The sequence below is a fragment of the Crinia signifera genome, chromosome 19, assembly GCF_055691185.1.
Source record: "Crinia signifera chromosome 19, ASM5569118v1, whole genome shotgun sequence".
In the NCBI taxonomy this organism is placed as follows: Eukaryota; Metazoa; Chordata; class Amphibia; order Anura; family Myobatrachidae; genus Crinia; species Crinia signifera.
Window position 1 is genome coordinate 64,078,386 of NC_139226.1, and position 27,780 is coordinate 64,106,165.

At 44.5% G+C, this 27,780-nt stretch overlaps 1 protein-coding gene across 1 annotated transcript in view; it reads right to left on the minus strand.

Moving 5' to 3' along the window:
* Positions 1–27,780, minus strand: part of LOC146041552 (myosin-binding protein C, fast-type-like) — an 87,572-nt gene that overhangs the window by 12,092 nt on the left and 47,700 nt on the right. The window contains exons 18-25 of the mRNA XM_083161508.1: positions 23,495–23,654; positions 23,058–23,162; positions 21,703–21,891; positions 21,044–21,178; positions 17,119–17,286; positions 14,627–14,715; positions 14,235–14,430; positions 950–1,089 (exon numbers count right to left, since the gene is read on the minus strand). Coding sequence (XP_083017634.1) covers positions 950–1,089; positions 14,235–14,430; positions 14,627–14,715; positions 17,119–17,286; positions 21,044–21,178; positions 21,703–21,891; positions 23,058–23,162; positions 23,495–23,654 — 1,182 coding nt within the window. The remainder of the gene's footprint in view (positions 1–949; positions 1,090–14,234; positions 14,431–14,626; positions 14,716–17,118; positions 17,287–21,043; positions 21,179–21,702; positions 21,892–23,057; positions 23,163–23,494; positions 23,655–27,780) is intronic.

Genomic DNA, 27,780 nt, shown 5'->3' on the forward strand with positions numbered 1-27,780 from the left:
AGCCCCTTGCGGCACAGTGGCTTGCTACGCACGCCACCTATTCTATTCTCCCTCTATGGGGGCGTGGACCTCCACGAGGGGGAATAGCCAGTGGCCGTCGGGATCCCGAGTGTCAGGATTTTAACATTCGGGATTCTGATGTCGGTGTAATGACTGTCGGAATCTCAACAGTCTGTCAGCCATCTGGCACCCAACATGCAGTATCAGGGATAAGTTCCCACACCTAATGGTTAACACTGTGGTGGCACCCGCCTGTGGTAAATTACCTTGGCTAATTGAATTTTCCCCATAGGCAATATCCTGCAAATCCAAATAAAGGTGCTAATTAGGGATGGCCATCGACCATGGATGATTTCAAATCATCAATGGTTTATGGCTGATGTTGAACACTTTAGCCATCGATGTAGGAGAACCAGATGGTTTCCCTACATCGATGGCAAAGGGGAGCCCCGCCCCAAGTTCTGATAGGCCCACGGGCCATTCAGTCAAAAATAATGGATGACCATCGATAACTAAAACGATCGATGTTTATTCATCAAATAGTTTAATACTATCGATGGCTGGTTGCAAAATAACCATCGATGGTGAGCATCGATGGAGACTGCAACAATGGCCATCCCTAGCGCTGATTCCAAGGTGGAATTAAACGGAAAAAAGATAGTAACTTTGTTCCTGGGCATAAGGGGAGTGTTCAAATTAAATTTTATATTGCAGTGTAAAAATAAAACTGTCCAGTATTTTGCTGCATGCAAAAGAAACCACTATTTACTTTGCATGCAAAGAAATTGCACCCTTTGCAGTGGAACATGATCTGTTCCAAGTACAAGTTACTTTCCTTTTTTGCTGTGTTTCCCGACTCAGAATTAAAGCTAACATGTCTTAATATAACTATGAATGTGGAGTCCAATAAAGATTTCAGATATTTAATGAAAGGTGGAAAGAATCTCACCATTGTCTTCTTGTCAGCTTTGTGAATGGTGTAACCTGTGATTTCTGAGTTTCCAGTGTCTTTGGGAGGCAGCCATTCCACCAGGGCGTTAAATCCCCAGACCTCCTTCACCATGACAGCTTGAGCAGGGCCAGGTTTGTCTGTGAAGCACATCCATTAGAATAGTATTTATAAATGTATAATGTTACTCAGTCAGAGAAGCACAGTAACTGGTGCATGATGGGAAAAGTTTAGTACTGTAAGTTAGGACCTCTAGAACCTTTTACAACCTACAGCAGTGGTTCTCAAACTTTTTTGAATCACGGCACCCTAGAGCATTAAAATATTTTCAAGGCACCCCTAGGCCAAATGCTTCTTATCGAGAAATTCAGAAAAAAATATTAAATTAATTAAGTGCATTAAGTGCATTGTGTTTATATGTCACAGTTATCTGGTGAGGGACAGGATTTGCTTCTGTTTGTCCACATATATTATTATTGGCAGCCACAAGCACTGGTTTTTCCTTTTACATTGGCCATAAATAATATGAATTGATTTTGGTCCACCCAAGGCACCCTTGCAAGTGTCCTGAGGCACCCCAGGGTGCCTAGGCACACAGTTTGGGAACCACTGACCTACATTATTCATTTTTTATTCTGCTGATAAGGCTCTGGTTCCCAGCTTACTTAGACTCTTAACTTCAAGCCACAGAGATGATAAACTGGGCAGGGAAAAGTTTATGATTTGCTCATTTTACTGTGTTTATTGGGGTGGTCAAGGCTAAAGATGCAATGTGAACTATCAATGCACATCTTTGTTGGTGTATCAGGTTGTTAAGCCCCTTGAGGAATATTTACAGACATAAACACCTACAGAAGCATTCACTGCATATCCAAGGGCCCCAGTATATCTACTCCAGGGGTCCTTGAGAGCAGATAGACTGGCATTGATGAGCCCCTTCCCCTCTGGGCTACATAGCTACCGCAACTATGGAAATCGAAGCAGTTCTGCCACTGCAAAATATATATTTTCAGTTTTTGTTTTAGAGTTTATCTTATAACTTTTCCTTAATCTCTTATATTTCAACTGGAGAAATAAATGATTTCATTCAGGTATGACAATTTTGATTTTTAGAAGGGTTATATGGCGATTTTCCTTTATTAGATTATGTCAATTACGAATAACCTCTATATATTATCTCATCTTGGATGCAGTGGCGTAGCTACGTTTTGGGCGCCCCCCTCCCCCCGTCGCCGTCCCGCCAAGCACCCCTACCCCGCCGCCCCGCCGCCCATGCAAACCCCCCCTCAATCCCCCACAGTGACAGCCTTACCTATCGCGCTGGTCCCGGCGGCTCCGTTCTTCTGCTGAGGACCACCAGAAAATGGCCGCCCCCATACAGCAGACAGTTTCAGAGAACTGTGCGCTATATGGGGGCGCCCATTTTGTGGTGGTCCTCAGCAGAAGAACGGAGCCGCCGGGACCAGCGAGATAGGTAAGTCTGCGGGGGATTGAGGGGGGGTTTAACTATAGCACCGCAGCCCCTGGCGCCCCCACATGCACAGCGCCCCCCCCGCGGTGGCGGGGGCTGCGGTGCTATAGTTACGCCGCTGCTTGGATATCTTCTCGCCAACTCAAACTCAATATTTCCAAAACGGAATTACTTATATTCCTGCCAACTAAGAACAGTTACCATCCTGATATCTCCATCGCTGTTGACAACTCAACAATCTACCCTACCCCACAAGCTCGTTGCTTAGGGGTCATCCTCGACTCTGAACTGTCCTTTCTTCCGCACATTCAATCTGTCTCCAAATCATGTTACATGCATCTAAAAAACATATCCAAAATACGACCGTATCTCACACAAGACACTACTAAATCTCTTATCCATGCACTCATTATATCATGCATTGATTATTGCAATAGTCTCCTAACTGGTCTTCCCAAGAACAGACTCTCGCCACTGCAATCCATTTTAAATGCTGCTGCTAGGCTGATCTTCCTTGCAAGAAGCTCACCGTCTGCTGATCCGCTCTGCAAGTCCCTGCATTAGTTGCCTGTATCTTACCGTATTCAATATAAAACACTTCTACTCACATATAAAGCTATTAACCATACTGCATCAGCTTATATCTCTTTACTTATCACAAAATATCTCCCATCTCGACCACTCCGCTCTGCACAAGATTTGCGTCTCTCTTCTGCACGGATCACTAGCTCCCATTCACTATTACAGGACTTTCATAGGGCTGCTCCCACCCTATGGAATGCCCTTCCATGCACAATAAGACTCTCTGCTAGCCTCCAAACTTTCAAGTGTTCCCTGAAAACTCACCTCTTCAGGCAAGCCTGTCATATTTAAGTTCTACACGCATAACCCTCTGAGGCACTTATGTATTATTTAGCTTCCCTTCTGGACTTGTAACTTGGTGGGACTGCTATGCTATTACTGGTGCCTGCCCTTGTGTATCCCTCCTATATCACTATAGATTGTAAGCTTGCAGCAGGGCCCTCCTACCTCCAAGTCTGTCTGCTGTTACCCAGTTTGTTTTACCACTGTCCACTATTGTAAAGCGCAACGGAATCTGCTGCGCTATAGAAGAAACTGTAAATAATTAAATAAATATATGACAAAATAATAATAAAAAAAATTATATATGGTGGCAAAGTGGTTTATGTACCCCGAATAGTTGGTGTTTCTACACATGTTTTTTTTTATATAAATCACGCTGTTATAACAAGTCTCCGAGTGCCGCCAATTTGTTTGTACTATCAACTACCGATCCACGGAGGGCACCACAGTCCTAGACCACAATGGAGGAGTGCAAATCCGAATGCTAACTATATATAGGTGTGTGTGTATGTTCAGAATTGACCTATGAGTGATCTCCAGCTAGTTCAGCTCAGCTGGGGGGCTTGATGTGTGAAAGTAGGCCAGATGATGGGCATGATAATGCAATTGCATTATTGTGGCTCCGCCCGTGCTGTGCAATACTACAGTTACTGACATTGTGAAGCGAGGACCGGGCCACAATGATGCAGTTCTGTGCACATCATCGGTCGCCCAGGCTAAGAGGACCATTTATCAGTCAATATTTGTGGCTAAATCCCGGAAAACACCCGGAATACATGTTAAGTAATCCACGTCCCTTCGCTGCGCTCGCCACGCTTCTAAAGTCAACTCCACGCCGACGTGGGTATATGAAAAGGTCGGAGGACGTGTTCCGCCGCCCCTCGCGGGCTCGCTGCACTCGCCACGCTTGATAGTGGGGGTGGCGTTGACAATGGGGGTGCATTTAACATTGTAAGCACCCATCAGGGTGCTTGTACAATTAAAAATCGCATCACATCGCATGCCACTAAATTGCATGTGATGCGATGCGATGTACTTCGATGGAAATTGGGGGTGTCGTGCTAGGAAACAAGTACCCTTTTTTTTTTAAATGAGTTAATTATTAGAGTTGTCAACTGGGATTGGTTCCTTGTAACCCATGGAAATCATGAGTATGTGCATCCTGTGGTTCCAACTTCTAAGGGCTGTGTTTATGGCTACATACTGTATTCCACCAATGCCCTGCTTTCCCGTTAAACTACTGTAGATGTAAAGTAATAGTGTTCTGCATGCAGCATATGGAGAACGCGATAACTTAAGTTTACGAGCAGTAAAACAATTACCAGAGCAGCACAGAGTTCTCTTAAAGTCTCAGAAGAACAGGATCCCTTTCACTACTATTTCTGGGCTGGTAAACATATATTATAAAATGTGAATTGATGTATTAAAATAAACCTTCTCTCACATTCTACAGTTTACTGGAGCTGGGCTAAGCAGCCATAACTGGATATTATCCACCAGGATTAGTTAAATATAGTTCAGATAAGGAAACCTGATCATTGCAGATATTCCTCCCACATGAACTTTAAATGCTGTGCCTGCATCAGTCAGCAATATGAAGACAGGCATGCACATGTTAGTCAGACTGTCTGCATGCATAGAGACTGAGAAGTAGATTCCGTAATACGAAAACTGCTGTCTTGCTTTTGGTACTTATCCTTTACTAACAGGAAATGTGTTAAACTAACCTAAAAGGATATCATACAGAACTTTGTGCACATCGTTTAGAGAGAAACCAAAGTTATTTCATTTAATACAATTATGCTGAAATAAATCTAAAATTAAAAGCCCTAAATTCTTACAAAAACAAGAATATTATATCTGATTCATAGTTGACATTTATACTCCTTTAAGACCGCTTTCACGAGTCCAGTGCTGGTCACTGTGCATGGGTTTCAATGTCATAGCGGCTTGAAATGTGTTCAAACCACAGGCTGGACCAGGGATATTGCTGGGCTTACATCCCGTACACAGTAGTAGAGGATATTGTGAACAATATCGCTCAGAAAGAGGCTTCTGACCGATATTGGTTACAATATCGTCTAGTGTGTACAGTCAATATCGGTAGTCATGGCCGCTGCCATACATCCATAATGATGATTGATGTCTTCTGAACATGCAGGTAAGTTAGCTTCTATAGCCAAATGACCTGCCTGTTCTGCGGGTCCTAGAGATGCCACTAAACGTTATTGGAGGCTGATATCGTTCAGTGAGTACATGCAATATCGGGACCCATGGCCGATACTGTTAATTCGATTATCCATGGCCCCGACATTTAGTGTGTATGGGGCTTTACCTCTGTCAATGCTTGTAGATTATATCATATCCAAGGGCCAGAAATGCTATGCAGTGTCCTGGGTTACCCATTCACACTGCCCTTTAAGTTGGATTCCCAGGTCACTGGACCCAGGTTAACCCTTTGCACACCGAGCTGCTACCCGGCATATAAAATGTTGGTGTGAAAGGGGTATTAATAAACATTTTGAAATATATTGTATTTTCTTAGCATTTCTCTTTTATCTAACAAGGGACTGTCTGTCCTCTGCTGTGCCTCTGATTAGAACAAGGAGCTTAGGGCGGGATGTATTAAAATACATCGCCGCCCATCGCGGCCCCCCCGCCGCGATGCCGCCGCATATGTACTAACATATGCGGCTGGCATCGCGATGCGGTGACGGAGGCCCCCCGCGATACCTGGAATGTGGTGTGCGGGGGGTCTCCGTCACCTCTCTGCCCTCTTCTGCATCCCTCACGCCGGGGACAGCTATGCAAGCTGTCCCCGGCTCCTCTTCCTCCCCCCTGCAGCCGGAAGGACGTCCGGCTGCGTCACTAGGGGGAGGAAGGTGTTACCTTCCGGGTCCAGGAGGACCTGGACCAGGTAAGAGAGGGAGGGGGAGAGGGGGGTCGGCGGGTGTTTCGGCGGAGGCGTCGGGCGGCGAAAAGAAGCCCATAGGCTTCTATATGGTATCGCCACCCAAAGGTGGCGATACCCTACACTGCGGTGACGTGGCGGTCGGGTAATAGTACATAGGAAAATGCGGTAAAACGGGGGTTTTACCGCATTTTCCCTTTAGTACATCTCGCCCCCAATGAGCTTTTCCCCCAAAACTGCAGTTTATCTTGTTCTGTGAGGGAGGCTCTCTGGTATATGAGCTGGAAGGTGTGGTGAGCAATGGCGCACATGGAGGCATCTGCAGCCCTGAATTGGCAGTATCTTCTGTCCCTGAATCAGAGCTACCACATATGTGAAAGCTCGGATCTCTGATAATAGAAGGTGACTGAGGGGGAGATGTTGTGCATGTCCAATGGCAGCAGTTCCTCCCATACCAGTGTCCAGTCTGCTCTCCTCCTATGCCTAGTACACCACAGTGGCCGTCTCTTCCAGCTCAAGTTAGAGTTGAGTCATCTTGTAATTCATGTCGCAATGTGTGCAGCTGTCTGTGTGAGTGTGTGCATGTGTGGGCGTGTGCATGTGTGAGTGTGTGGGGGAAGCAGTCTGCAGTCCAAAAGTGCAGGCTCAGACTGGCCCAGCGGGGAGCCGGGGAAATCCCCGGTGGGCCCTACCGATTCCTAGCCACACCCTCTTTTGCATGGATGCGTGGCTGCTCTGCACCACTGCTCCCGTTTCAGTCCCTTTTTTTTTTTACTTTAAGTTCAGTGACCTGTGGGAAGGTGTGGATGGCGTGGAATGGATATTGCGTGGCGGGGGGGGGGGGAGTTTTGACGGATCGGATCTCTGCTGTGGCATTGCTCCCCCCAGCTGTCACAGCCGTCGGCGCTACAGAATCAGTGCAGCTGTGAAGGATCAGCTGTTTGATTGTGCAGCCTGCACCGACAGTGGGCATCATGTGGGATGTGAGGGAGGGAGTTATGTGTAAGTATTGTGTGTAATGACTATAGTGTGCACTGGGTGGAATAGGATGTGTGTAGCCGGGATAGAGGGTTAAGGGGGTATATGTTGGAGAACAGGAACTGAAGTGTAGGGTGTGTTGGGGGTAGCAGTATATGGGGTGTTTGAAGGAGATAGGGGAGTAGAGTATGTTGAGGATATGGGGTGCATGTGGTAAGACATGGGCATCCTAGATGCTGGGTCCTGGGGGAAGCAGCGCATGGCTTCTCACCACCTGCTGCTATGGGGTGTGCGCTCAGCTCCTTGGCTGCTGAGGGGCTAAAACCAGCACTGATGGACATTTGAAATATGGCACCTTCCCACCAGCGTTCAGAGTTCACGGACCGGCAGCCACAGTTAATGATTGATTCCCGGACTGCGAACTCTAATTGGTTCACTTGCCTGCGCCATATTTCAATTGTCTGTCAGCGACGGTATGAGCTGCTCAGCAGCATAGGAGCTTAGTGCATACCACATAGGAGGTGAGATCTCTCCTCCCCATTTATATATCACTAATATGGGAATTTAGTAAGGGCCACTAATATGGACATTGGTTAAGGGGCACTACTGGGTGAATTATGTGTAAGGGACATTATTGATGGCATAATATTTATAATGTACATTACGTATGTGGCATAATGTGTAACGGGCATTATGGTGTGTGTCATAATTTGTAATGGACATTATGGTGTGCGGCAATATGTAATGGGCATTATTGTGTGCGGCATAATGTGTAATGGGCACTACAGTGTGCAGCATAATGTGTAATCGGCACAACAGTGTGTGAGAACATGTAATTGGCATTACAGTGTATAACAATGTGTAATCCTGGCTCAGTCTGTCTAAGGGGCTCTTTCAGAATGATATCCCCAGTCGGCCCAGGTATTTTGATCCCGGGTCCTACCCTTTCACACTAAACCCCTATCGTTCATTATACACTGGTGGCCCTGGTTTAACCCTTCTTATAACTCTGGTTGAAATGCCGAGTTGGTCAACCTGGTTATTCAGTTTGGAGCTTTCAAATCGCTTGATGATCCGGCCCCACCCCCCTCTCCGTTGCACTTTACCAGAAAACGTATGTATGAATGAGAGCGGCATTACATTTATGTATTGTACTTAAATTGTAGAATGCATAATATGTGTCCTTTGTGGTTACGCCAATCACACACCTACCAGTGGTTGACCACACACCTTTAGTGGGCCCCTGCAGCTACATTTCCCTTGTGTTCCCTTAATGTCCCAGTCCGACAATGCAAGAGTGTGTGGGAAAGGGAGCAGTCTGGAGCACCATAACATGTTCAAACAACATAATGTACAACATATTATTGTGGATGTGACATTGGTGTTTTGCTGCTGGTCTTTGAATGGCTCAGAATGAGACGAATGTCAACAGACATCTGATATTTAAGTATAACAATGTGTTATGGCTATTTGATACTGTTTTGCAGATTAGGATGGATGCTATAGTCTTTTAAGAGCATCTTTAACATGGTAATTTACACTGGGTGATGACAATAAAGGACTGATTTCTAATTGATATCATAGAGTACCATTTTGCTTATCTCATTATATACAGTTGCGCTCATAGGTTTACATACCCTAGCAGTATTTGAGATTTTCTGGGCATTTGTTAGAGAATATGAATGATAACTCACAAACTTTTCTTTCACTTATGGTTAGTGGTTGGGTGAAGCCATTTATTGTCAAACAAATGTGTTTACCCTTTTTAAATCATAATGACAACAGAAACTACCCAAATGACCCTGATCAAATGTTTACATACCCCAGTTCTTAATACCATGTATTGCCCCCTTTAACATCAATGACAGCTTGAAGTCTTTTGTGGTCCTTGTGGATTAGGCTCTTTAATTTTCTCAGATGGTAAAGCTGCCCATTCTTCTTGGCAAAAAGCCTCCATCTATAAATTCTTGGACTGTCTTGCATGACCTGCACGTTTGAGATCTCCCCAGAGTGGCTCAATGATATTGAGGTCAGGAGACGGAGATGGCCACTCCAGAACCTTTATTGCTGTAGCCAATGAAGGTCGACTTTGCCTTTTGTTTTGGATCATTGTCATGTTGGAACATCCAAGTACGTCCCATGCGCAGCTTCCAGGCTGATGAGTGCAAATTTTCCTCCAGTATTTTCTGATAGCAAGCTGCATTCATCTTGCCATCAATTTTGACCAAGTTTCCAGTGCCTATGTAGCTCACACATCCCCAAAACATCAGCGATCTACCTCCGTGTTTCACAGTATGAATGGTGTACCTTTCATCATAGGGCTTGTTGACTCCTCTCCAAATGTAACGTTTATGATTGTGGCCAAAAAGTAAAATTTTGGTCTCATCATTCCAAATGACTTTGTTCCAGAGGTTTTGTGGCTTGTCTCTGTGCTGTTTGGAGTATTGTAAGTGCTTTGCGGCATTTACGTAGTAATAACTTTCTTCTGGCGACTCAACATTTTGAAACAACCACACCACTTTTTTCAGAGTCCTGTATTTCAGCTGAAGTCAGTGGCGTAACTACCGAGGGTGCAGTTGCTATGGGGCCTGAGCCATCCACAGGGCCCACTGCTCCCCCCTGCACCCAGTTAATATGCACTGCATAAAAGGGCACCAGCATCGGAGATCTGAGGATTTCTCCCTCCATGTGCTGGAGACCTGAGCTGCTCTAAAGCCTTGACTCCCCCCGCGAGTACCCACCCCTCTCCCTGCCCAGCAGCCTTGGCACCTCCAGCAGTCGGCGCCACTCCATGTGTGAGGGGATCGGGAAGCAGTGCTTGTCCTGCCTCCTGGCCGCTCTCACACAGGGGGGGCTTCTAGCCTGGTGGACATCTGTTTTGTAGCAGCTCATGCTAGATTCATGCTGGAAATTCAGGATTTCCCCTTCACCATATGCCTGGGTCCGCGGACCTTACTAACACCCTTTAGCTCATTAATCAACAGATTGGTAAGTGCCTATGAGCGCTATACCAACCTACCCCCCCAGTGTGTGACCCTCTGTATATATCAGAGCTTATCACCCCCCTACCCTCTTCCTCTGTGTGTGACCCCCTCAATTCTCTATCGTCTCTGGTGTATGCCCCCATGTGTGTGACAACTTGTCCCCCCTACCACCCTAATCCCTGGTGTGTCCCCACAACCTATGTGTGTGTGTGCGTGACTCCCTCAAACCTCAATCATCCCTGCACTACCCCGAAATCCCCATCTATGTTACACCTTATTCCCCCTACCACCCTAATCGCTGGTGTGTGACCCAACAACCCCTGTATGTGTGTGTGTGTAACCTTGTCCCCCAACTTCTTTCCTCTCCCAGGGCGGGATGTACTAACGGTACTTACTTACCGCATTTTCATATGTATTAAAACCCCGCCGCCTCGTTACCGCAGGGAAGGGTATCACCACCATTGGGTGGCAATACCCTATAGAAGCCTATGGGCTTCTTTTCGCAGCCCGACGCCTCCGCCGCAAACCCGCCGACCCCCCTCCCTCTTGCTTACCTGGTCCAGGTCCACCTGTACCCGGAAGGTAAGCCCTTCCTCCCCTTAGTAAACCAGCAGGACGTCCTTCCGGCTGCAGGGGGAGGATGAGGCGCCGGGGACAGCCAGCTTAGCTGTCCCCGGCGTGAGGGGAGAGCCAGGCGGCAGGGAGATGACGGAGACCCCCTGCACACTAGAGTACAGGTATCGCGGGGGGGGCTCCGTCACCGCACCGCGATGCCAGCCGCATATGTTTTTACATATGCGCTGGCATCACGGCGGGCAGGCGGCGATGGGCGGCGATGTATTTGAATACATCCCTCCCCTAGTTTCAGACCCCCTATACCCCTATCCCTGTGTGAAACATTCTCACCCCTACCCCTTAATCCACAGTGTGTGTGACCCTCTGTACCCCCTATCTCTGTACGCGACCCACCCTGTAGCCCACTACCCCTGTGTGTATGTGTGTGTTAAATCCTGTCCCTCCTACATCTTTCCTCTGTGCGTAAATTATGAAAAACATCCCCCTCCCGTGTTTTACACTGTGTACTGTGTACCCTCCTAACCCTGTGTGAATCTTTCCTCTGTCTGTGAATTATGACAAACATCTCCCTCCCCTGTTTTACACTGTGCACTGTGTACCCTCCTAACCCTGTGTGAATGTTTTTGTGACACCTTTTATCCCCACACTACACACGTGTCTGTCCCACTGTACCCCCTATCCCTGTGCCTGACCCCCCCCTCTAACCCACTATCCATCTGTGTCACCCTGTACAAGCGGGCCCCTCTTAAAATTTTGCTATGGGGCCCAGAGAGTTCTAGTTATGCCTGCCCCTGGATGAAGTTATTTGTGGCTTTTTCTTTGCATTCGGAACAATTTTCCTGGCAGTTGTTGCTGAAATTTTTGTTGGTCTAACTGCCCATGATTTGGTTTCCACATAATCCCTCATTTTCCACTTCTTAATTAGTGTTTGAACACTGCTGATTGGCATTCCCAATTGCTTGTATATCTTTTTATAACCCTTTCCTGTTTTATACAGTTCAGTTACCTTTTCCCATAGACCATTCCTTTGGCCATTCTTTTGCTTTGCCCATTACTCAGAATCCAGACACATCAGTGCAACATTGAATGAAAGATGCAAGGGTTTTTCAGGAGACCAGAAACTCACTGACCTTTTATACACACACTGATTACAAGCAAACAGATCACAGGTGAGGATGGTTACCTTTAGTAGCCATTCAAACCCATTTGTGTCAACTTGTGTTCATGTTATCAGGCCAAAATCTCAAGGGTATGTAAACTTTTGATCACGGTCATTCGGGTAGTTTCTGTTGTCATTATGGTTTAAAAGGAGTAAACACAGTTGTTTGACACTAACCATGAGTGAAATAAAAGTTTGTGAGTTATCATTCATAAACTCTGACAAATGTCCATAAAATCACAAATTCTGCTAGGGTATGTAAACTTATGAGCACAACTTTAGGTATACAGGCCTGGTGTATGGCTTCTCTGCCCCTTAGGCAAAACTTTTATCTATTGACCCCCCCCCCCCCCCACCCTCACATCGCCTACAATACACACTCTACAGCCCCTCAAGTGAAAGTTGTTCCCCCTCAATATCATTGTTTATTTTCATAGAATTATGGAATGTATAGGTAGACAACAATGTGCAGATTTGTCTTCTTATATGTGTGTCCAGAGAAAGATTCAGGTTGGGATGGGGCACAGGGGTCAAGTCTCAGGGTGCCCCATGGACTGAGCTGCTGCTGCCCAGACCTCATGCCTTCACTGTTGGAGTAATAAGCAGGCACAGGCATGGAGAGGCAGGGGTAAGCGTGGAGAGCCATGGGTAGGCATGGAGAGACCAAGATGACCCAGCACAATTGATTTATAGTTTGCCCTACTGTGTGTGACACAATAATGAGCTTTCTCCCGACACCGCTGCTATGAGGAGGAGCAAAGGGAAGATCCAGGTGAGATTTCTGTAGGAACGCAGGTAGACAGAGGCATCAGAGACACAACAGGTGGGGAGGCCTGCTGCAGAGACATGGAGGCTGAGACTGCTGCATACAGAGCAGACACAAGGGCGAAAGCCGGAGCTGCTGCAGAGACACAGGATAAGCTGGTGCTTCTGCAGTGGTACAGAGTGGGAGCTGAGACTCATGGGGGAGTGAAGTTGAGTTGAGGTTGAGTTGAGGCTATGGAGAGAATTAGGGGGGAGCCTATGGAGAGATTTGGTGTTATGAAACTGTTGGAGAGACCTGGCTGGAAAGGGCTGGAGATTCTCTTCAACTTTTGAGATTCAGATCTGGGGCATAATAATTTTCATTAAGACACCATAAAAAAAAAACTTTAACTCTGTTGTATGATGACGACATTTGTTATGTTCCTAATGATTAAAATCCCAATAGATACCAGTAAATATTTATTCCCTAACCCAGCACCCCCCCCCCCCCACCACAGCCTAACCATAAATACACCCCCTCCCACCACTACCACCTCAGTGCAGCCTAACCCTTACCCTCTGCCTAGTACCTAACCCTAAATCTTGTACTTACAGTCGGGAATCTGACCCTTGGGATTCTGCTGGGGTTTTTTTTGACTATTGGGATACTGATCGCATCCGCCCTGGATGTATATATGGGAATCCCACCTTTTTTGTACTGCAAAAGCACCAAGTAGATTTCTATAATTTCAGATATCACCCATCTACAGAACCACTTCTGTAGCTGCTCCCATCTTTAGCTGTAGCCAATAGGCCACACTCTGCGGAGTTCACAGCCTTTTTCACTTTGTTTTTAATACATAGGGGCAATCCTTAATTTCTTAATTTATACAATAAGAAATTATAATTATTGAAAGCTTCACTGGGACAGGATTTATGGGACGGATTATTTTTTCACTGCAGAAAATGGTGGCGCTTTAAAAATGAATAAGAATGCCATTTTTGAAATTGCTTGTTTTGCGATGTCATTAACAATATCACCGGAATCGCATTGCTCTCACTCCGAATACTGATAGTTAGGGGGTTATTCGATGTCAGGGGCACGGCTGCCAAGCTAGCGTGACAGCCATGCCTCTGTCCCGTTCTCGATTTGCGTGCCTGGAGCTCGGCAGTCGGGATTCAATGTCCCGGCCGCCGAGCGACGAGAAGGGGGCGTGGCCGCGAGCTGAGGATGGAAATAGACGAGCTCCGGCCGGGAGCTCGCCTATTTCCGGATTTTCTCGGCAGAACGAGCCCGACAGCTTGTGATGTCGGGCTCGTTCTGCCGAGAACCCCTGTTCAATGCTGTCGGGGAAGACAGCATTGAATAGGGCCCCGCAGCCATCTCCCCCGTAGGGAGATGGCTGCGGGAGCATGACTACTATTGAATACCCCCCTTAGTGTAACTAAATGGGAATAGTTTAAGAAGGGAGATTGTTAAAGTACACTTTCTTGGAGCAAGATGCAAACAAGCCAAAAGGAGATTAGACCTTTGTGTAATGTGAACAGTATCACCGAAATGTCTATTCTCCTTTAGAAGTGGCTTATAGAGAACTTACCGACAATACGAATGTTTATTGATGCACAGTCTTTCATATTTTCAATCTGTACAGAGAGATCATATTTTCCTGAGTGTGATCGTTCAGAGGATCGGATGAAGATGATGGTATCCGACTCAGAAGTTCTAATGCTGACTTTCTTAGGATCTAGTGGTTCACCATCTTTTGTCCAAGTGACCTTTGGTCTTGGTTTTCCCTGTTTTATTTAAAGTATAGCAAGGTAAGTAAGTAAGGCAAAGTGGTGGAAGACTATCTGCAGGTATATATTTCGCTATTCATTCCATAAATTATGTTAGTATTAAATACAGTATTACTCCATTGTTTTTTGTTGTATAGCCAATTACACTTAAAATAAATGTGAAATGAATTGTATCACTTCCACTTTGCCATACCTGGAAGGGTATAACTAGGTTGACCTGTTCTCCTACTTTCTTAATGTATGTTTGTCTCAGTTGCCTTGGTAATCGGATTTTCGGTGTTTCTGTAGAGAAATGAAAGAACAGTGCACAATAAGATCTGAACCACCGGAAATTAAGACCTACAGTAGACTGGATTTACGCTTACTACCTTTAATCAGATCATATTTTGAACCTCATTTGCTTAAGATTTCTTCTTAAAAAACGTAAATCATCAAAAATGCCATCAGGTCTAAAAAAGCAAATTACCTTTGTCTCCTATCTATAGTAGGGGTAGATGTACTAAGCCAGGGGAGCTGGTGATAAAGTGGAGAGAGATAGAGTACCAGCCATTCAGCTCGTAACTGCCATGATTATTTGGTAGTTTCTGTCTCTCCACTTATCAGTACCAAAGCCTTAGGGTGTGCATACATTAGAGTGACTTCTCCCCTCTGAGAAGTCACCCACAATCCCCCCTTAGCTGGAAGGTAATCGGTGGAAGGATCACATTTTGTATAATGCATACCGTTTTTTTGCATGTGATATAACGCATGCAATCCCAGCCAAGGCTGCCCAGCTCAGAAGCAATCCAAGAGATTGCTTGTGCAGTTACTGTGACTCACAGGCTCCGGTGCATTGCGCACTGGACAGCGCATCACATGAAACTGCTGTCATTCAGATGCAATTTGGGCACTTTTCCTGCGATTGTGGCAAATTGGGCCCTTTAGTACATCTCTCCTATAACGAGTGGCCCTGTCTGCTGGAATACACGATTTATATTTTGGATAGGGCTCAGGCTCAACCAAATAGTATTTCACCCTTTGATGGTACTATCCCTTTTTGTCCTGAGACCAAGCTAATAAAGTTTTTTTACTTGTTCTTGAACCCTCCTGAGCTCATATGGTCAGGACTGGAACTAGATTAGCTGGAGTTTTCAGCTGGATATCAGAGCTTGGTGTTTAAGTTAAAACTGTATAGCATGCATAAGCAGAACAAGATGACTGACTAGTACTCGGGAGTTAGCGTGTACCCAGGACAGAGGCACCAAATGTAGCATGCTGGTGGTTTTTACCAGGGACACCCACAAGGAGCTTGGGCTTAACAGTGCCCAGCGTTCAGTTTGCTGTCCTCTGATTGAGTCTCTCAGTACAGGTGCTAGAAGACTAGTAGAAACTTGGATAGGACTGATGATATAAGGCTGGAACCAGTGGTTATTAGACTGGACATGGTACTAGTATTTAGGCTGGAACAGGTGGTTATGGATGCTGGTGGAACAGCAGATCTTAAATGGACACTGGGCTAGTACTGGTGCTTGTGAGACTAGTCACCAAGCTATAGAGGTGATTATTGATGCTGCTGGGACAGCAAACCTGAGGCTGAATGCTAGCTGGAACTAGCAGGCTGGACACTGCTGACATAGCACGTATAAGGCTGGACACGAAAATAAAACAAATGGAACATCTCCTTACTCAAATGCTGTAGATTTACATTGTTCTGGCGATTAATCAGTGCTACTGCTGGTCCCTTTACACCCTTAGCAGTATGCTGATTGGCTGGGACAGAGGAAGAGGGTTTCTATTGGAAGTTAAGTAGTAAGATGACTTGACTGAACATGGAAGTGCGCCTAGACCCTTAGCCAGCAGGTTCCATTACACGTGGGATGTCAGCACAGCCCGCACTGGTAGTACAGGCATCAGAGGAAGACTGCAGAGAAGATTCCACTTAGGATAGTACAGTACTACAGATGAGCGACCCTCAAACTTGGCAATGATGGATCTGATAGTACCCGAATTGATAAGGTCTCTGTGCAGCCATCTGACACATATTTTGGCAGTCCTACTTTTCTACCTATTTCTGCCCAATTTATTTTTTACTACACCACACAAGATTTTTGTGTCCCAGATATCTCATTTAATGGCTGACTCCAACAAGCCATGGACATGCTTCCCCCCAGTAGTGATGGTACACTTGTTAGAGATCTTTTGGATATGGCACAGTGCAACATTTAAAACTGTACATGAATGTGTAAATACATCAAATGATTGCTTCATGTTTTTGATTCCTAAACATTTCACAATGATGTCAATACCTCACCTGGGGCCAGATGCACTAAAAGTGATAAAATGGAGAGTGATAAACAGCCAGCCAATCAGTTCCTACCTGTCATGTCACAGACTGTGTTTGAAAAATATCAGGCAGTGGCTGATTGGCTGGCTGTTTATCACTCTCCAATTTTATCACTTTTGAAGCTTAGTGCATCTGGCCCCTGATGTCCTTGCCCCTTTTGTTTTGTCATGGCCCAAATAAACCTGTTTAGCTTTTTTCCCCATGCCAAGTTTTTTCCATTCTAAAAAATCTAATCAAATATGAAACATTTACCTTCCAACTATGATCATAAAATCCTGCAAATGCAGAACATTTATTTTATTAGAGCCATTGCACTTGATTACACTTCTGTTATATGAATGGGTAAAAATTAAATAACTTACGCACAATCTCCCGGATCGTAACCGGCTGTCCAAAAATTGCTGGCTCACTTTTGCCCGCAATATTGACAGCACGCACCCTGAAGAGAAGCTTTTCTCCAGTTGGAAGACCCTTCACAGTGTATCCACATCTTTCCACAAGCTCCTTGTTGCCCTCAATCCATTCATCAGCTGACAGAAACAGAAAAGATGGTAACGTATATTATTGAAGTAAAAACATAAAATAGATGGTAGTTTTAGACTGAATATTATCTGTATTATCTGAAACTGACAATGCTAACCCCTTAATTTTTGAGTATAGGATTGTTATTCACAGTTAGTTACCACATTCATTTCACTATTAGCAATAATTAATTATGTACATTATACTATGTACACTTTATGGACAAAAGAATTATTGAATTTAGGTGTTTCAATCAGACACATTGGGGGAAATTTACTAAGATGGAAGTTGTATTTCACATAGGATGTTGCTATGGGAAACCAATCAGAATCTACTTCTTATTTATTTAGCACCCTCTACAAGATAATACACAGGATCTGATTGGTTTCCCATAGCAACATCCCATGTGAAATACAACTGCCATCTTAGTAAATTTCCCCCATTATCTCAGGTGAATAAAATCAAGCACCTAGCCATGCAATCTCTATTTGTGATACACAATCGGCTCAATGAATTCAATAGTGGTACTGTGATGGGATGTCACCTTTGCAAAAGATGGTTTGAGAAATTGTACCTGGATATTCCACAGTCAACTCTAAATGATATTATTAAAAAGTGGAACAACAGAATATAAGCCACAAAGCAGAAGACCACTTAAATGACAGGGTGGTGTCAATGACTGCTCAATAGAATATGTTTCCATGGCCTTGCAGTAGCATATAGACCTCACATCACCATGTCCAATGCCAAGTGTCGGATGGAGTGACGTAAAGAACATTGACACGGAGTGCGGAGCAGTGGGAATGTGTTCTTTGGAGTGATGAATAACACTTCTCTGTTTGGCAGTCAGATAGGCTAGTCTAGTTTAATGGATGCTGGGGGAACATTACCTGTCTGACTGCATTTTGCCAACTGTGTAGCTTTGAGGAGGAGGGATAATGGCATGGAGCTGATTTCTGGAGTTTGGACTATGCCCCTTCTCTGCAGTGAAGGGCATTGTTAATGCTTCCTCAGACCAAGACATTTTGAATATTGCTATGCTTCCAACTTTTCTCATTTTCTATTCCAACATGACTGTGCCCCAGTGCACTAAGCAAGGACTATAAATACATGGTTTGTTGAGTTTGTTGTGGATAAACTTGGCTGACTTGCACACAGCCCTGATCTCACCCTCATCAAGCACTTTTGAGATGAACTGGAATGGAGATTGGTTAGCCAGGCCTTCTCCTCTGACTTCATAAACGCTCTACAGAATGAATGAGCACAAATTTCCAAAGAAACACTCCAAACTCATGGAAAGCCTTCCAAGAAGAGTCAAATCTGTAACAGCTGCAAAAGGGGGACCAACTCTATATTAAAGTATATGCAGGGCCGGTGCTAGGCACTGAAGCGCACCAGGCGGGGGGGGGGGGGCTCACCCGATCCACAGGGGGTCGCCCCGGCACTCACCTGTGTTGCTCCATATGGGGGGTAGTGCCTAGCGTTGCGGCACTGGGCACCGCAGCGCTCCCCAGGGGGGGGGGGGCTTGCCGGGTGAAGCGATGCGGCATGGTGATGCTCCATGGGGGGGGCTTGCCCGGTGATGCAGCGCGGGTCACCGTGACGCTCCCCAGGGGGGGGGCGGGTTGCAGAGGCCCAAGTCGCTCCAGGGGGTGGGGGGAGTTATGTCCGCAACCAGCACCACTCATCTCCATCCAGGGGGGGGTGCAGCTCCTAACTGCCACCCTCCAGTGGCTGGCACCCTAGGCAAATGCCTAAGGCTGCCTAGTGGTGGCGCCGGCCCTGAGCATATGTAATACAATTTCATTACAGTACCTGTTGGTATAATGGCCAGGTGTCCCAGTACTTTTGTCTATATAGTGTATATATACAGTAGATTAGAAAGCTTATATACTGTAATTGTGACAGTTCTGGGGTAATTAGCTCAGTAGAGGGCTCAGTAGTGCAGTGCTTTGGGTGCTTTAAATAGGGTCACACACATATTTTCAGGTAAATGAAACAAAACTTTACTGGAAGCATAAAGAAACAGAAAAATAACAAACAACCTAGCTGTCACCGTCAGGGCATTCACTTACTTCTTCGCCTCTCTCTATGGCACCTAGTCACCACAAAATCTCACATACAATCTCAGTCCTGTGTCTCACAGGTAAGATTCCTTCTGGCCTTCTCAAAATCCTCTCTGCTTCTTGCAGATTTACACATGAAGGCCTGGCTTTCTCATACTTAGGGACCACTGGACTGGTTTTTACTCAGCAGCATAAACCCAGTCACAGAGAATTGTGGTCTTCCCTGATTCTTGTAGGGTTAGACACTGGCCTTCTGGAACCAACTGGCATCTTGACATACTGGGCTCTTAGGTAACTTGACTGGCTTTTTCAACCAAGACACCAAGACTAGTTATAAACCTGTCTGCCCTAAATCCCTTGTCTGCCCTCAGACTGGTATCCACTTGGCACCCCTTAGGTGTGGTTGTGGTCTCACACAATTTTTTTCTATCCTGTGTGGGTGAAGCCCTCCATGACTCACTGCTTCCATTTACCGCCATGGGTTAAGGTGTATGAAACATTCATCTATGACAAAGGAGAGCTGAGCAGAGTCAATTTTAGTAAGTTTGCCAATTTCATAAAGAAACAACAGCCGTGCTCTACAATACACACAATGGCCAAGAGTGGTAGTGAAGTAGCTGTCTTCAGTTGTGAAGGTCTCAGTTTTAAAAAAATCATCAGAGCTCATCCCTCACCTATGCCCCCCCCCCATATCACCTTACTGCTATTCATGTGCTTTAATAATTCATCAGAAATAAAGGCAACTCTGCCTCTGCCCTGTTTCCACAAGTGTGCCTTTTATGCACTCACCATGCCTCTGCCTCCTACCTACCCATGTGAACCTATTATGTCTCCTTCCTATATGTAACTCTAACCCTTGCCTGACCAAATGTGCCTCTGTCCCTTTCTCCAGGAGTGCCTCTATTTCCTGCCAGCCCATCTGTGTGTGTGTATATATTATATATAAATATATATCTTCTGTATATATATATATATATATATATATATATATATATATATATATATATATAGACGACTTTGAAGTAGCGGCACTCTCGGGAAATAACAGACACGAACTCTGTGGATTCGCTTAACGTTTCAAATCTTATTAGGATTTTTCATCAGAAGCTTCTGATGAAAAATCCTAATAAGATTTGAAACGTTAAGCGAATCCACAGAGTTCGTGTCTGTTATTTCCCGAGAGTGCCGCTACTTCAAAGTCGTCTACATTTTGGTCTACCCAAGAGGGCACCCGGGGCTGTATATTGAGCTGTATTGCGGGGGCGAGTGCCGATATCCTGGACTATATATATATATATATATATATATATATATATATATATATATATATATATATATATATACATATATATATATATATATATACATATATATATATATATATATATACATATATATATATATATATATATATATATATATATACATTACATATATATATATATATATATATATATATATATATATAGCACAAGTGAACGGTACTCCAGTCTGTAGATACAGTAGGTGAATAAGTGCTAACCTCCTGAATTTTTCAATAGAACATCTATCTATCACATTTATAAATAATGCGTATTATAATAATAATAATAATAGCTTTGACCTATGGATTTAAAGTGACAACTGAACTAAATACTAAGCCAGGTTGCTTATCATTTATTTCTGTTGCATGTCTAAATCCACCCTATTTCCTACTTACTTCCCTCTTTGCAGTACTCAATCAAATAACCATCAATTCCTCCAGCTCCGATACGATCTGGTGGTCTCCACTTCAGAGTGCAGGTAGTATCTGTGACATCCTCTACCTTCAAGTGTAGAGGTTCACTAGTAGGAGCTGAAATATAGTATATAGTATATATATGCAGTTTACAAATGGTTTAAAAGCATCTACTTCCACTCAATTATATAACAGTGACACATATTATGCTATAATTACATGTAGTGCTTTAAGCTACACCCCATGTGTGATTATGTGCCTGCACTGACCCCCACCATCAGGGACGGGGCTGACTTAGGAGCTGTACAAAGCCCTAATGCTGGCCATACATCAGAAAGATCGATTGCACACATGATTGTGTCCAATTTCCCTTCTATTCCCCGGCAGTCCTTGGTGGTTTTTGGACACACAATGTGCTCACACAATCTGCATACAATCCATCTTACAATCAATTGAGATTGTATGATTGGGTACAATATCTTTCTGATGTATGGCCACCTTAAGACCCTCCACATATAAGCACCATTTGTAAACAATGATCTGTTTTGAACTATAACTAGAATAAGCACTGCTCACTTTGTAAGCCCAATGTTGATATTGCTCTTGAGTGTGTATACTGTATAAGAGGTACTGTAACTTACCAATTGGCATGAATGGATTGGTAGTGTTCGCTTCCAGTGAAATACCAATGGCATTGACAGCAAAGACTCTAACTTCATATAAAACTCCTTCAATCATATTTGTTGACTGATATTTAGTGTCATTGTACACTTCAAAGTTCATCTTCATCCAGCGCTGGCTGCCTTTCTTTTTCCTTTCTATGAAATATCCTACAAAGATACAGACGTATTAGAACCACATTTTGTAAATACAAAGTGAACTAAGGGAAAGATGTGTTATAAAGTGTTATGTTCACTAGATACAGCTGAATTCGATATTTATATTGAACATCTACATGTACGGTATTAAACCAGGTTTCATTAAAAAAAAAAACAGACATTAGCTGGGTTACCTGCTGGTATGTGTACTGTCCAGCAGTACCTGATGCTGGTAACAGTGATTGCTTTCTTTTGTACATGAGATCCTTGATCTTTGTGAGACCTTAGACGTGTGTATTGGGGCTGGCCATGAGGCAAGATGCAGCATACCAGTACTAAGCTAATGCAGTATGCAACATACAGAGATTGCTGGATGGAGAGTTTTCTTTCTCCCACTCCAGCGACTGAGATGTTAATACATCTCTGTGTTATTACATCCTGCTTTGCCATCGAAAAGCAAGAAGAGCAATAACTGCTAGAATAATAGCAGATTAGACCCCCAAAAAGTTAAAAACCTATGTCAACATTTTCACATCTTTTTATGTCACCCTTTTGCTTGTGACAACCTTTTGTCAAGTTTGACCTTTTGCGGTCGACCTAGACATTTTCATGCTATACCACACCCGAGACAGAGAGGGTTATATAATATATAACTCCAAAAGTTTGTATGATTTGAAAATCTGCAATCGTGAGAATGTGAACTGGTGGTGAATGAATTTTTTGAATTTACAATCTTCCGTAGTGATGTACTATAGACCCTTCATGTCCCTTTATAAATTGTTATTATTTATTACTGTACTAAGAATAAAATCTGATTACTTGAGCTTTTCTATGTCATTTTCTTTGTTTTTTTTTATACCGTATGTGGATTGAGTAGTGCTTGCTGCTTTGAACTGAGAACCGTAAGTAATCAGGTTGTCTTAAATGCTAATTGGAGCCAGGTTTTTATTTTTTTAATTTCTAGCCACTATGTTTGCCTTGGAAACAAATCAATCTAGATAGTTTTCCATTGATTTGAAATCAATGGAAATTGGCATTTAGTAAACATACCTCCCGGTCACTATTAAAATATTCTGTTGACATTCTGTCCATGCAGAAATTGGACTGTATATTCCATACTGATTTGTGCAAAACTTCTGCTGTGTTAGTTTACGATATTTGATGGAAGCATTGCTTACCTAAGACTGGTTGTCCACCGTCATATTTGGGGGGTTCCCAAATAACATCAGCCCAGTCCTCTCCAACACCTGTGATCGTTATGTTCTGTGGAGGGTCAGGAACATCTAGAATACAGTATAAAATAAAGTATAATGATGAAGGTATGACACTATTTAGAAAATATACAGTGCAGTGATTGCTTTATAATATTAGATTATTGCAGCATTGTAGTTTTGCCTGCGACTTTATGTGTGTGTGTGTGTGTGTGTGTGTGTGTGTGCAATGATTAGACATCTATTTTGCATGTAATACCACCTGATGAATCTTTAGACACTACCATGCCCATAATTTGCTCGTTCAACTCCTTGCCAGTGTGTGATGACTTTTCTGGTGTAAATCATACCTTGTGTCATTTAAAATAAGCTGTTTAGCAAAGTAACAATATGGTTCTGCTTACCTACTACTTTGATGTATATTGCAGCACTGTCCTCTCCAGAAGGGTTGGTCACAACAATTTTGTAGTTGCCTTCATCCTCCCGCTTTGCTCCTTCAATAACAAAACTGCTTAGTTCTTGTTTAGGTTCAATGTGGACCCGTCCTTCAATGTCCGTAAACTCCTATTATAAATGTTGATAATTAAGGAAAACCATATTAATATGACTGCATTGACAGAATGAAATAATTAATCTGTGTGAATATTATTTATTGTTTGGAAACTGCATAAAGAGGCTCATTAAGTGTAGTCCAAGATCTAAGACTGTGTACACATGCCCCAATTCCTCTCTGACCACAATCTTCCTTTATTCAGCCTCTCCGAACATACCGGATGCCTCCTCATTCAAAGCCATATACAATCAAGGCCAACTGATGCTCATCCTGCTTCCCTACTCTTATCCTTTTCTCACACATCATTCTGTCCTGTCCTTTATCTGGCTGTCTCCTATATCCACACTACCATTTCCACTCTAAGCATGGCTGCTACTACAATTCCCAATTGCTATCCCTCTAATGCACACGTTCTTAAGGTGCCCATACATAGTACAATTATTGTATGCAATTTGGACTAGATCGCATTGCATCGTATATGTTTTGAAATGCAATCTAGTACAAAAAGTATTTGCAGCACATACTTTATAGCTTTGCAATGAGATGTGTGCAGGAGTGCGCATCTCATCGCACCCAGCAATTGTATCATGTATGGGAACCTTATGACTCTGTCATCAGGACCCTACACAGATCATTTTTGCCTGATCTGTGACAGTTGGTGGAACACGGTGCACCTGCCAGATGACATGGAAAACTGAGGACACAGGGCAAGATGCACTAAGCTTCAAAAGTGATAAAATCGAGAGTGATAAACAGCCAGCCAATCACCTCATACCTGTCCTGTTACAGGTTGTGTTTGAAAAAATGTCAGTTAGAAGCTGATTGGTTGGTATCAGTCTCCAATTTATCACTTTTGAAACTTAGTACATCTGGCCCCAAGTTTGAGAAGCACTTCTCTAAAGCATATACGGTACTCTTTACCTAGCACGGCGCCCATCCCGACCATCGCGACCATCGCATGCACTAAAAAACGGGTGCGATGCGATGCCCGCGATTTCCCATAGGGACCAATGTTAAAAATCAGATTGGTCGCGATTTTAGTGTTAAAAGTCAGATTGGTCGCGATTTTTACATAGGAATCAATGTTAAATGGGCCACAGAGCCCTAATAGTCCCCCTGAAGTGTGAAATGGCCCCCACAATTTTTAACGGCACCCCACGATCAACGTGAACCCGAAGCGTGGCGAGCGCAGCGAGCCCGCGAGGGGCGGCGGTACGCGTCCTCCGACCTTTTCATACCCCCACTATCCACGTCGGCGTGGAGTTGAGAATAGAATAGTGTGGTGAGCGCAGCGAGCCACCGAGCCCCGCGAGGGGACGCGGATACCTTCACAGTTATACGCGTCCCCTCACGGGCTTCACAGGTGTCCGCGGCGACGCGGACACCTGTGAAGCCCGCGAGGGGACGCGTTTACCTGTGAAGGTATCCGCTGCGCTCGCCACGCTTCGGGCTCGGTGGCTCGCTGCGCTCGCCACACTATTCTATTCTCAACTCCACGCCGACGTGGATAGTGGGGGTATGAAAAGGTCGGAGGACGCGTACCGCCGCCCCTCGCGGGCTCGCTGCGCTCGCCACGCTTCGGGTTCACGTTGATCGTGGGGTGGCGTTAAAAATTGTGGGGGCCATTTCACACTTCAGGGGGACTATTAGGGCTCTGTGGCCCATTTAACATTGTTTCCTATGTAAAAATCGCGGGCATTGAGCCAATTAACGCTAAAATCGCGACCAATCTGACTTTTAACATTGATCCCTATGGGAAAATCGCGGGCATCGCGGGCATCGCGTCGCACCCGTTTTTGATTTACCCGCGATACCCGCGATTTTTTAACCCCGACGCCCGCGATTGTAATCGCGGGCGCCGTGCTAGGTAAAGAGTACCGCATATACAGTATGTGGCATTCCAAAGAGAGGTGTTATCTGCAAAACTGTTTGTGGACTTCTATGTACTGTTCAATGAACCAAATTCCTCTACTTTTATTAAATTATTATTATTTAATATATTTCACTCATTCTTACAGAAAAAAAAAACTAATTTAAGTCTATTATTTCCATTATTAAACTCATACCTTTCTCTCCCACAGTCACGTCATCCTCCCTTACAGCATTCTCTTGCCATGCACGTCATCACCAGAATTAACGCCATACAAATGCCTGCCAGGTCAATATGGCTTTATTTGCACACTAATACAGCCAATCATTGGATCAGAATGGAGTAGATAGTCAGCGAGGACACATTGCTGGTGATAGTTGTGGCTTTAGTTGTGCTCCCTGCTGCAGTCATATCATTTTGCTCCGGTACTTCTGACCTCTGATTGTTTTGACTAAGATTGTTTTCGACCTGCACCGACCTTGGATCTGTTTGACTTTGTATTCTTGACCATTGATTTTGTTAATTGCTATCAGTTGTTCTTTACCAAGACCAGCATTAATTGATTGCTGCAATTTTTACCCTCTGGAACTATATATATTGTGGCCATATCAAAATAGAGGTGATAGGGAGCCATGGATTCTGTTTGGGGCTGCGGGGATCCAAACATATGAAGAAGAAAAAGAGAGTACAGTATGACCACACGCCTAAGGACAGCCTGTGGTGTGGAAACAGTCCAGGAGAGACTGTGGCAGTATAGAGAGGCTGCTGCCATGTGGAGACAGTCTAGAAGGAATTGTGGAAGTCAAGGATCATATAATTCAAGTGAGGCTTGAGTATACAGCCTAAGTGGGGCTGAAGCAGCCAGAGGCCAAGCCAGGCCAGGCTATGAAGTCTTATCTTTGACAGGCAGGACTCTGATACTTTGAGACTGTATGCAGACTAGCTGCCCATTGTAGAGAGGGGCCAAGAGGTGGTGTAGTGCTCTGTTTTTTTTATGTTTTATGCTGACACCAGTAAATTCATTTATTTAAACAGATGAATATTGTCCGACATGGGAACCGAATCACTACATTAGACTAACATTTCAAATGAGCTATAAATAAATGTAAAAATTAGCTAAGAAAAAGAACTGTTAAAAAAAGAATGTATAAGGAGCACTTCCAGTGGAGGCATAATGTATAAGGAGCACCATTTCTTTGTGGCAGAATGTGTAAGGGCCACTACAACTGTGTGGCAGAGTGTTTATGGGGCACTTCTACTGTGGGCATAATGTAATGTGTAAAGGGCACTACTGTGTGTAAAAAAGTGTAAGAAGTACTACTACTGTGTGGCATAATGTGTAAGGAGTACTGGTGTGTGGCATAATGTGTAAGGGATATGACTACTGTGGGCAATATATCTAATGAGCACTACTACTATATGACATAATGTAAAAGGGGAACTTGTACTGTGGGCATAATGTGTAATGAGCATTGCTAGAATGTGGCATAATGTATAAATAGCAATACTACTGTGTTGCATAATTCGTAAGCGTTTATACTACTGTTTGAAATAATATGTATGGGTTACTACTAGGCATTTGCACCGGCCACTTTTAGTGTTTTGTGTTTCGGGTCTGTATATCCATCCTTGTTTTGGATCTGGATCTGTTTCAAAACATCACCCTTCCATGTTTCATGTTTTGGATCTGTTTTTTTTTTTTAAACATCAAAATCTCCAAAATCGCACAATTTTGTGTGTGTGTGGGGGGGGCACATACAGATGGAGCGGGTCCCAGCTTTGCAGGGGATGGCGGAAGATTCGCCAGCTGCCATCCCCCGCCAGCCGCCGCTTCCCCTTCCAACGGGGCTCCCCCCGGGTCCCCGCCGCCTCGCCGACGGTCGCCCCGGGTCCCCGACGCCTTGCCGCACCCCCCCCCCTAACCCTGTCCGTCTACCTGAAGCGGAGACGGACAGGGTTCCCATCCCCCCGCCGACAGGAAACTGTGACGCGTGTGTGTGTGAGATGCATGCGCGTCCCAGTCTCTATCACCAGCGCTCGCCAGTGCAAGGGATCTGGCGAGCACCGGCCAAAGATGGGACCCGCTCCATCTGTACTGCCAAAAAAAAGAGGTGAAAGATGGAATTGTCCTTGGGCCCTCCAACCCACCCTTATGTTGTGTAAAGAGTACATGCACACTGTCTTTAACAAATCAATCATTTCAGCGACATGGTCTGCCACATGACTGTGGGATGCCGGGATCTCACAAGGCCAGCAGACCCGCGCTC